The 11,376-nt window shown below is 42.6% G+C and overlaps 1 protein-coding gene across 2 annotated transcripts; it reads left to right on the forward strand.

The window, feature by feature from the left end:
- Nucleotides 1–2,448: 2,448 nt before the first annotated feature.
- Nucleotides 2,449–6,514, forward strand: LOC136958600 (aquaporin-4-like). 2 transcript variants are annotated; one of them, XM_067252618.1, is made up of 5 exons: nucleotides 2,449–2,534; nucleotides 3,282–3,699; nucleotides 3,811–3,975; nucleotides 4,664–4,744; nucleotides 5,507–6,514. In XM_067252618.1, the coding sequence occupies exons 1-5, from the start codon at nucleotides 2,449–2,451 to the stop codon at nucleotides 5,777–5,779; spliced, it is 1,023 nt and encodes a 340-aa protein (XP_067108719.1). In that variant the 3' UTR covers nucleotides 5,780–6,514. The 2 variants fall into 2 exon arrangements, with proteins under 2 accessions (XP_067108719.1, XP_067108720.1); XM_067252619.1 differs by lacking the exon at nucleotides 2,449–2,534 and adding an exon at nucleotides 2,692–2,718.
- The last annotated feature ends 4,862 nt before the right edge of the window (nucleotides 6,515–11,376 follow it).

The following is an 11,376-nucleotide window of genomic DNA, read 5'->3' on the forward strand; positions in this document are numbered from 1 at the left end:
GACATGAAACAAGGAAAGAAATAATGCTTATGTTAATGACTTACTATTAACACAACTCATTCATATTCATGCTTTCAGAAAGTGTAGGTTTTTGCTTAAATATATCATGTTTCCCTCAAAGTCATATTTACCACGGTAAATAACACAGTATTTTACCAACGTTTGATCATTTAATAGATATCAATGACTTTTAAAGCTAATAGCTAGTATATTTGGCCTCTAGATCACATTAATTAAAAAACGATATTAAAGTAATTTAAGTAACTTTCCTGTAATCAATTCCAATCAGTCAGTTATACTGATAGTAGAGACATCATTATGCATCGGTTAAGCACCTGTGAATGCACTGCAGGACTGGGTCGCATCATCTTTCAGGAGAGTGTAAATAACTAGATAGATATCTAGATGTCTGGTGTCTGTGCTGTAGTGTCTTCATGTCCTCACTGAACTCTTACTCTGTGAAACTTCAGACATGAATGTCTGTCATGGAACCCATTCCACTGCCGGCTGTCTGATGCTCGAGGACGTGCTTGGTGCTACTTTCTGTTAGGGCGTGTTGTGAATAAATCATCCACAAGATGTTAATCTATACTGTAGACCTGGCTAATGCTTTGGTAAAGTGAACGTGTCACAGGTAAATAGAACAAGACCAAGTACCCACTAAAATGCAAGTCCAATAAAACACGTCTACTTTAAATCCTTGAACAATGAATACGGTATGTTGCACAACAATATGTTGTGCACATTTTTAACAGGCGAGTTCATGCATGTGGGCATTCATTAGTACATGTGACCATAGATATATATAAAGTCTAGATGTCTTACGGCGGAGTCTAGAACGTCCGCACATGGCGGCCATCTTGCTACAGTCAACTCGCTCACCCATAACATTGTGTTGGTGCTACATGTACTTTTTAAATGAGCATAACTTGCTCAATTTTCAACCGATTTTGAAACGGTTTGGTTTGTTATCAACGTCAGAGACGTGAGCGAGTTGACTGTAGCAAGATGGCCGCCATTTGTGCGGACTTTCAACTCCGTTGGCCGCAACGCGGACGAGACATCTACCCTTTATATATATCTATGCATGTGACTGGCTTTTCTTCCTTATCTATTGTTCACTTCCATTTGTAAATTCCATTGTTCCATTGCTTAATTTGACAAGCACACAGAGCTCCCTAGAAGCTTCGTCACACAGTTGTTATTCAAGGTCATTTCTTTACCTGGACCATATCTGCATCAGGCCCTACACTATATTGTTTGTTGACAAGCTGAAGTGCTCATGTTACTTGGCAAAGTACTCTTACAAATGGTAAGCAGTCAATTCATGACAACTCAATCAACGATTTATGCATTTTCAATGACACAATTCTCACTATTAAATTATCCTAGAAGAAATGTATCGTATATTTTCAAAACAGTGGAGTTCTGAATGTGAAGGTGAGTTTCTTAGCTTTCTTGTACCTTGACTTCATGCACTGTGTCCTCTCAGTATGTCATATCCTGAATAGAACTACGGTGTTGTGCAAACAAAAAGCGAAGGACATAACGGCTCTTGTGCGTCAATGAATAACCCGGCAAACACTCACACAAAGTCACCCAACTTCCGAATGAGCTACTTCATCACTATGTCCTTTTAGACCAAGGTCATTAATAAAGTCATTCAATATCTCAACTTAGTATCTGAGCCCACAAAGCAAACTGGTTTATATATGTTTATGCCTGTGAAACTAGTTTGACGAGCCAACAGACCTTGACTAAAGTATTTTGACTGAAACGGACAAAATGGCTGGCCAGTCTAAGTACCGTTCAGGATATCCTAAGTGTGAGTGTACCGTACAGCAGGACATGACAACATGACATCAGTTGCCTCATCTGAGGTGATTGATTAACATATCAAAATAGAGGTTCAATTCAAAGCCCCTCTTTCAGTAATCAACTTCTGTTGATCAACATGATCACTCCATTGGGTCACTTTGCTTCTGATGTCACACACAAAATAATGTCATCTAGTGGATAGTTGAACAACCAACACCAATTCAATATCTCTGTGTTGGCATCCAACACCATAAAGCATTATGATTTAATCTAACTATTGACTCATTTGTAATGGCAGAAGTATGGCTTGAATCTAAATAAAGGTGTAAAAATGTGAAATCATGTGTAATTTGGGGGGCGCTTTCTTCTACTTTCTCTTGATATAACAAGGTAAGATGTAACAGTAAGAGAGACCGAGTTACGTTTTAAAAACGCGTCCATTTTAATTGAGCACTCGTCTGTTTCTTGTTTTTCCACAGAGACACTCTGCACTAGTGAGCTGGTGGGCGGGCCTGAGGCACCCCAAGCAGCAGTCTCCTCCTTCAGAGCATGCTCCCAGACTCACTCTCCTGGGGGGTGATGCCCCGTTACTAGAGTAATAAAGCTCCTGGATGCCAGCCCAGGGGCATGATGTGTGGTTCATATTCATCTGACCGGCTCCCTGCTCTCCCATCCACACCTGAGCTCTGTCAATTCCAGCCAACTGCAGCGTGTCTGTAAGTGTCAATTTTGGTCTTTTGGTTATCCGTTTCATGTGACTGCCTGGTTTAGTGTTTGGACTGAGGATAAGTCATATTTTCCTACTTAGATAAGCTGATTGTTAAGAGACTCACCTGAAGCTATGAGGGAAGAGAAAACACAGGAAATAGAGGACAGGGGGACAGCATGTAGTTGCTTATGGTAAGTTTAAACAAAATGTAGGGATTAATTTAAACACTAATTAAAACAAGAGCTAACATAAATGAACCAAATGAGAACATAGAATAGTTATGCTCAAAGAATGTGGTATAAATATCACTGCAACACTTTTTTTAAATATGATATGCCAGTGGACTGATCTGTTATATTATTGGTATGAATTCAACAAAAAGTAAAATGTTAAATCCCACTTTGACATAATCTTCACCTCTCTCCCTTTCTCCCTCTCTCTCTCTCTCTCTCTCTCTCTCTCTCTCTCTCTCTCTCTCTCAGTATTGCATCAAAAGTAAAAAAGCTAGAGAAAACACAATTATACATTTAATCACTGATTGCAAATGACATGTCACAGTGTCCTGCCATTCTTTGATCAATGTTGCAGCATCTGGCAACGTTTGATGGAAAGTCACTGGCCCCAGTCCTGAGAGGAGTTATAAATGTTCAATGTTGTGCCTGGGAGGTGTCAACTACCAGAGTACATTCTCAGGAAGACACACCAGGGATAGGTTAACTAGGCTAATGGCTCTGTCTAATCACTCCATGGCCAGGAGGTGTCCATCCTTGTGTGACCGTCCGAGCAGAATGGTGGCCTTTAAGGGAATCTGGACCAAGGACTTCTGGAGGGCTGTGTCCGGGGAGTTCCTGGCCACTCTCATCTTCGTTCTCCTCAGCCTGGGCTCCACCATCAACTGGGCCGCGCGGGAGGAGAAGCCCCCGTCTGCAGACCTGGTCCTCATCTCTCTCTGCTTCGGCCTCAGCATCGCCACCATGGTGCAGTGCTTCGGACACATCAGCGGGGGCCACATCAACCCCGCGGTGACGGCGGCCATGGTGGTGACCAGGAAGCTGAGCCTGGCCAAGGCCGTGTTCTATGTGGGGGCCCAGTGTCTGGGGGCCATTTCTGGGGCAGGCCTCCTCTACCTGGTCACCCCGGAGGCTGTCAGAGGGGGTCTGGGAGTCACCACAGTAGGACTTTTTTTTATGATATTGGATTTGGGGGGTCTTGGCCCCCCCTCCATCCCCCCCTGGCATTTCTGCCCAAGAATCTAAGTGATGACATTGTCTGTGTCCATGCAGGTGAACTCCCAGATCTCGGTAGGCCATGCCCTTGTGATCGAGCTCCTCATCACGTTCGAGCTGGTCTTCGCCGTGTTCGCCACCTGTGACCCCAAACGCAGCGACCTCACTGGCTCGGCAGGCCTGGCCATCGGGATCGCGGTCACCATCGGCCACCTGTTTGCTGTAGGTGTCCAGCGTTTGAATATGGCCATGTGCAATAGCTATGTAGTTACATTGTAGTTTGATTAGACTTAACGTAAAGTGTTACAGAGGATTCAGTTAAAACTTCACTTTGATGACATTGGGCAATTCAGATGAAAAACATGGGCTTTGATAAAACACTGCAAAAATAATATACACACTACTTGAAGGATATTGAAGCACAGCTGTTCTGATGTTGGATGTTATTTAGTGGCACAGAGCAGAGATCTATTAGAGATCAGCCTGTACCCTAAACCACATGTTCACAATCTCTAGTGGTTCATCCATGGCAACCAATCACTTGGAAACTATTGAAATCCTACAGAGCTTTCTCTGTTCCTGCAGAGAAATGTTTTCTGTTTGTGATTCTGCATACAGCCCAGGTTATCATCCCTTCAGTAATTCATAAACAAGTTATGTTTGCCGGGAAATAACACTGCTGTTATTCCACTTCTGTTATCAGCTGCCCTCTCCTCATGCAACTCTACAATGTTTTCATTTAATTTACAAACCTAATCAACCCAGATGTAGACTATTACTATCCAGTAGTTTTTCACACCAGATTTAGACAGTGAGTGTATCATAATTACCAACTGAACACACTGAAAAATGAAGATGAGCATGATTCCTTTTATGAGTAGCTATTAAATCTGCCCTTCTGGATTGTCAGATTCCATACACTGGAGCCAGCATGAATCCAGCCCGTTCGTTTGGACCGGCAATGGTCACACTGAACTTCGAGAATCACTGGGTAGGACATACGACAAACAGCACAACAAACGGTCTCTGTTGAGGGGAGCCATTAAGGGTTACGATCTTGCCCTGTGAATTCCCAGCAGTGGCCATTATATGTACCGTGTGGTGACACAGTCAAGTGGTGTGGATAACATGACAATAACAGAGCTTTTCTGCTTGGTGCACCTCTGCAGCGGCTGATGCTGAGGATGCCATTTAAGTGTGTGTGGAGAAGGGGGGTGTAGGGGAGGTGGGGGTGTGACTGGCATATTGAAACCCAGTAAGGTCAGAGGCATATTGACATGTCTGGGCGGTGTAATATTTACCATCCAGTAATACTCAAGGATATCTTCACCATCTTTGGACGAGGGAACGACAGCTTTTTGTAGGGGGGATGCATGGAGAAGTCAGGAAAACCATATTATGGTTTCAACCTGGTGTACTTAGCCCTCCTGCAGAACAAAACAGGCAGCATGGGTAATGTAGCAGGTTCGGAGATAATGAGGTGTGACTCGTGTGTGCATGTGTGTGTGTCATGGTGAAATGTAGCATCCCACAAAAGGATATTCATGAGTGCGTGTGAAGGGTTCATCTGAATCTTAAGTAAACAGAAAAAGGGTAGGTCCTCAGATAGGTAGAGAGGTCCTCAGTTCTGAGACTGGATTCTAAATGTTAGAGCTGATAGGACCTGGAATAAGAGCTGATCCAGTAGTTAGTGGTGTGTTGTGTAGAGCACCGGTCTCTAGGAGTGAGTGGCTGTTTGGGATCTGTCCTGTAGGTGTACTGGGTGGGTCCAATCCTGGGGGGCATCCTGGCGGCTGCCCTGTACGAGTACCTGTACTGCCCCGACCCAGAGCTGAAGAGCAGGCTGCAGGGCGTCTTCAAGAAGGACACGTCTGGGAAGTACCTGGAGGTGGAGAGTGGTGTGTACCAGGGAGACCCTGATGACCTGGTCATCAAGCCTGGCTCCATCCACGCCGGTGACCTGGACAAGTCCCAGAAGAAGGACCCTCCCCGGGACTGTTCGGGTGAGGTGCTGTCCTCGGTATGACTATCACGCGCCCTGGAGATGGAGACCAACCTGTAGAGCATGGGGGTGGTGCATGCAGTGAGAGTGACATCTCCACCCTCCACTCTGGTTTCTGGCCAGAGACTCCGTCTTCAGAGCGAACGTCGAGAGCTTGGCTTCCTGCCTCATCAGTTGTGTTACCTCGGGTTTCAGGCCTCCAATGGAAGAAACAACTGGCTTATGTGGGACTTTGAACATTGCTCTCCCCAACCTATCACCCTTTCTTCTCCTTTTAAATCTACTGGTGTTCTGCATGTCAGACTGTTCCACTAGTGATACATTCTGTCAGCGAGACATGTGTAGGTCGAACAATTATGTCAGGTCATCACGCTGAAGATGGGAAGGCAAGTCAAACGCAGCCTTGTTATTTTTGGATTAGTGTCACATTTTGAATATGCGTATGCATTGACTGAAGAGGCCTTCTCAGGGGTCGTTGAGCACATTACAAATCCCATGTTGAACAGTTTCTAGTTATAGGTCGATAGATTTAGCCATCCTTCCGAGTATTTGGGGGATTGTCCCTTTTTGGCCATGTTAGTCAGGAAAATGTCTGCCATATTTTGATTCTACATTTGTAAAAACGTTAGTTTCTTCAATTTTTGTAGATGTTTTATCACATAGTAGATGTTAGATAAAAGTCAAACTAGAAATCTGAAGATTTTCATGTGTCATAGTTGTGATTTTAACTTTTATTGGTTATCTCGTTGTGAATGTGTTTGTATACTGAATGTTTTTTTTACATAAAACCTTGTACATTGCCTGGCCTCTATAACCATTTTCCAAAGACTCATTCTGTGGGAAAACAAAAACAAAACGCATCTTTGCTTCACTGAAACATACGAGAATTACAGGATACAGAGCCGAGGCAGGACACTGGATTTTATTAATGTGGTCATCATCAAGCTCAAGCGTATTAAACTATTAAGCTCAAGCGGTTATATATGCTTGATATATATATCTGATGTATGATGAATGCATTTGGTTAATTGTTTAGTCCCGTGCCTGATACTGAGCCACAGATGGGAGTTGTAGTTTTAACTTCCATTCCTCAGTTATATCTAAATCCATTGAAATTATATTTATCTTCCCACTTCCTTAACTCTAAGGGCTAGTGATGGGCATTCCGGCTCTTTTTCGTGAGCCGGCTCGTATGGCTCAGCTCACCAAAAAGAGCCGGCTCTTTTGGCTCCCGAACGGCTCTTTAAAAAATACATGTTGTAACTATGAATTTGACTGATGGGTGTGAAAACAATTTGAATTAAATTATGAAATCAAATCATACTCGACCGTAACCACATATCTTTAAAAATGTATTGATTTGTCATGGCTCTCCTCTGAGTTTTGACTACTCTCTGACTGTGTGTGAGTTGGCTCGGCCCTCCCTCATGCAGGATTGACAGGAACAGAATGTGAGGATGATCGTGTGCGCCTTTAAGCCTACAAGTATTTTTTTGTTGTTGTTTGAATTAGTCAATTATTTTAAATACAATTAAAATTAATTCTTTCATAATCATTTAGTTTTTATAGGCTGTATTAATCTATTAAAATTAGAGTCGGCTCTTCAGATATGGGAGCCAGCTCCCGACGTTCACCTTCAAGAGCCGGCTCTTAGAGCCGGATCGTTCGCGAACGACCCATCACTACTAAGGGCCCTATCTTACACCCATCGCAATTGACCTTGTCAACGACGCAAGTATCATTCCTAGTTTGCACTCGACGCAAAGACTTTTTCCTCCACAGACGCACGTCGGTAAATTAGGGAATGACCTTGCGCTCACGGGGTAGTCTGGCTCTGCCCTCCTACGTACTTCCACTCAATTTTATTTTTGCTTCTGTACAACGGTCTGGCCATGAGGTACATAAGTCAGATTTTTTTAGGTTGATATTCTACCGGAGAATCAGCGAACAGAGGGAGTGGCTGACAACGATGACGTTGATGCCGTGCGCTAGTTTGTGTTGTAGTTCCGTAATGGCGGCGGAGAAAGATGCGAGCAAAGCCATTCGGTCCGTTGTGGCAACGCTGCCGAATATCCAGCTATGGCAGCTAGCTCTGTTACAGTAGTGGTGAAGGAATTGGCTAAGGCGAACGCTAGCGATTGGTTATGGCAGATCAGAGTGGCTCTGGGCAGATCCAATAGTTTTAAACTTCAACAGAGTACCCGCCTACAAGGAAGTCAACGCTTGTCAATGGAGCGAGGCCAGACTCTCTGTACAAATGCAATGTAAGACAGTCTGGTTAGGACCAGGCTGCTCACGGGGGCGGTTCAGCTAAAAAAGGGGGCGTGTTCTGGCGCAAACGTTCCCTGTTGCTATTTTGCAGTTTCCGAAAAACAATTCCGCCACAGACCAGGAAAAACGTGGTCTAAAGTCAATGTCGCATTATTCAGATGCTATTTTAAGGGCACAAGCTTGGCCCGTGCGCACTGCTTACGAGGCCAGAGTCTTCTTCCTACGTTACATTGTTTTGATTTATTGTATTGCTCAGGCTGTGTTACATTTCTTTCATGTCAATAATTAAAAAGATTTTCATGAGAAATCTCTATGTATGTGAACTTTATTTGTAACAATTGTGTCAATTTCCTCCCACGCCTGTTTAACCGAAAATAATTTGGGTGGATTTCTTCTCCCATCCCAATCCGAATCAGAATTCAGTTTATTCTCCATGTATGTTACACAAACACGGAATTTTCTGTGGCAAGAAGGTGCGAACAATAATATAAGGGTCTTAAATTAGCTAAGTAAAAAAAGTACAATGGTTAAACTAATTCTAAGAACTAAACAATTTAAAAATATACAAATTAAAAAAGATATATAGGCCTATATAAAAATGAGACGAAGAATTTGAATGAGCAGCATGAGTGGGCAACTTAGTGCAATGAGAAAACTTCTCTGCCTTTCCCATACAATGTCACTTCTCTATCTTTTATGGCCCTGACGAGAACGTCGGTCTCCTCAGCTATGAACCACTCCTGGTGTGCGCCTGGCAAATCCGCCGTTATAATAGCAATCCGCCATGGAACAAGCGCGCCTGCTCTTAAAAGGAATGTGAGATGACGCTCTGATTGGTTTATTGCACGTTACGCCCAAACCACACCCATTAGTAATGTAGCTACTTCAGACCAACCCATTTTAGAGTCATAAGTCATTTATCCCGCCGGTATAATAGCAACAGCTATTATATCCAGCCCACAAAGTTAATTACGCATTGCGTTTTGATACTTGCATTTCAGATCGTTAAAATAGGGCCCTAAAACTCTTACAGCACAGACTTCTGGCAATAGAAATTCAGCAGAGTAGAGGAGAAAGGCTCGCAGTAATGATGGATGATCACAGCTCTGTGTGGACCGTGTTCTCCTAGTGTTCCCCAGGCCAGATGAATGGCTGTGCGGCCGTTTCATTCTGAGTTTATGTCTCTGAAAGTAGCCTTGTTTCATCTTGCCTCATCCGTGGGAACACTGACAAAATGCGCTGCCCAGTTACACACAATAGTGGTGATTTGTCACAATAACACTTTATTTCCTCTGAAAAAGTAACAAGTACAATATTATTGGGGACCATGTGGTTTCTATGGTTTCTTCCATGCTGAGTAATAAAAAGTAAAGGGGACTGATTAGGCAGACAGATTGTGTCACTGTCACAACAAAGCTGTGGGGAGATAGTAAATGCTTTTATTGTGAATGGGAGGCAATTTTGTTCTGACACTAAATCATGTCATACCATATACCTTTGTGTGTTTATTCTCACAACTTCCTTCCCCTGATGAAAATGTATGACTACAGCGCCACCCATTGGACATGTTTATATGAGAAACTGTACTACTGTACATTTGTACCACTGATCTTGGTAATAATGATTACAATTAAAATTTAAAATTTAAAAAACAAGAACAGTCAATTCTGGTCTTCCACAATCTAGTCCAAGTCAAAATCTAAGTACCTGTTTAAAAAGTTAGTTCTTTCTGAATCACAATGTTACATTTAGAGCCTATTCTATGAAAGACATACTGACATGGTAAAAGGTCTCAAAAATGTGTGGACAATAATGTATTCCTCTGATAAGTATAACCTTTTAATGAGCCACAGTCTATTTACTGTATTAGAGGTGTTCATTGTATATGAACAATTTCCATTTGTATGCGTGTACCCATCACTGACCAGGAGAAGGCAGTCATGAGCCTTTCGTCAGGCTTTTTAAATTTGATGACTTCAGCTTGGCTGCTTGATTCCAATGCTTTGTCTTGATCTGACTCCAGTGAAAGATGTTTCTGGATAAATACCACAAATCATTTACAGGCTGAGACAGACACAGATGGATAGTTTCTTACCAGGAACCAGTCTTGGTGTCAACAAACCAGCTCACCTTGGCCTGCCCGACCACCTGTCAAGCCCCTCAGCTCCTGCTGCATCACATTTACAGCTTCCATGACTGAACCTATAAATGGAAGGTGTTGAGCATGTAGCTTCTGCTGGGAATCTGGGCTGGAGTGCTTTATCACCAGGAGTGATTTAGAACAGGATCGTGCCAGGATCAGATAGGGCAGGACAGGTGGACACCAGAGGTTCATAGACAAGAACATCAGTCCTTCTCAACTCTATGTTCATGTGTGCGACTAATACAAAACAATACAGTTACACACACTGACATTACGTTCTTCGATATTATAGTTTCATGTTCAGTGTATGACCGTGTAGCATAGGTTTTGTATTTTGATCTTTATTGTGTGATCACAATACACCATACAAATAGCAAGAAAAACATTACAATGACATTGGGCAATATAGCAGTTTACTTTCACAGTTGAGAAGTTTTAAAGTGTTGTTGGTGAGGGAAAGTCTCCACCATGATCTGTCCCTCACTATATTCCACACGCTGACAAGCCCCCCAACACCTTCTTTAGGACAAGTTCAATCCAAACAGTTCCACGCTGCTCTCATTGAATTCTTGGAGGATCAAATGCTTTCTGACCAACCAGCTAATTTTCATTAGAATAATCAAAAACTATGCTTCAATCCGAGGAAAAATTATTTCACCCATTTGATGGCTTATTTTGCTTGTTTGTTTTTTACCAGAGAACACGATGACAGAAAAGAACAAGAATGTATCTGCTGGATAAAACTACCACAAGAACAAAAAAGGTCATTTTGGTTTGATATAGAAGGAAATAATTTACCTCAAAACATATTTGATTAACTAACGTTCCATAGAGAATACTGCTGTAGCATTTTCCAACTTAAAACTTTGTATGCTAAATGCCTCTCAGCAGATGTGACGGCGGGGGCACAAAGATAAAACACACACCTTAAAGATCATTAGCAATTAATATTTGGGGATTCGTGAAGAAAAACAGCGTTAAACTCTTGCTTAATAATTCATACTATAAACAAGAAAGTCTCCCACTTCCTTAATAATTTAGACGTAAGCTAATGTTGATTTATTCAGGAAGGTCTCTGCCACCAGCAGTGCCTGGAGTGCCCAAATTTGAATTAAAGTAGGACAGTAGCGGGCGAGTCTGTAATAACATTTGTATAATTTTATTATTGCTCTGGGCTTAGTTCATTTCCTCCTCCAGTAGCTGCGTG

The sequence above is a fragment of the Osmerus mordax genome, chromosome 16, assembly GCF_038355195.1.
Source record: "Osmerus mordax isolate fOsmMor3 chromosome 16, fOsmMor3.pri, whole genome shotgun sequence".
Classification (NCBI taxonomy): Eukaryota; Metazoa; Chordata; class Actinopteri; order Osmeriformes; family Osmeridae; genus Osmerus; species Osmerus mordax.

Bases quoted from the DNA above. Each gene is read 5' to 3' on its own strand.
- LOC136958600 (XM_067252618.1), top strand. From the start codon at position 2,449: ATGTGTGGTTCATATTCATCTGACCGGCTCCCTGCTCTCCCATCCACA. The intron at 2,535-3,281 runs GTAAGTGTCAAT...CTCCATGGCCAG, and splicing joins CAGCCAACTGCAGCGTGTCT to GAGGTGTCCATCCTTGTGTG. The intron at 3,700-3,810 runs GTAGGACTTTTT...GTGTCCATGCAG, and splicing joins GGGGTCTGGGAGTCACCACA to GTGAACTCCCAGATCTCGGT.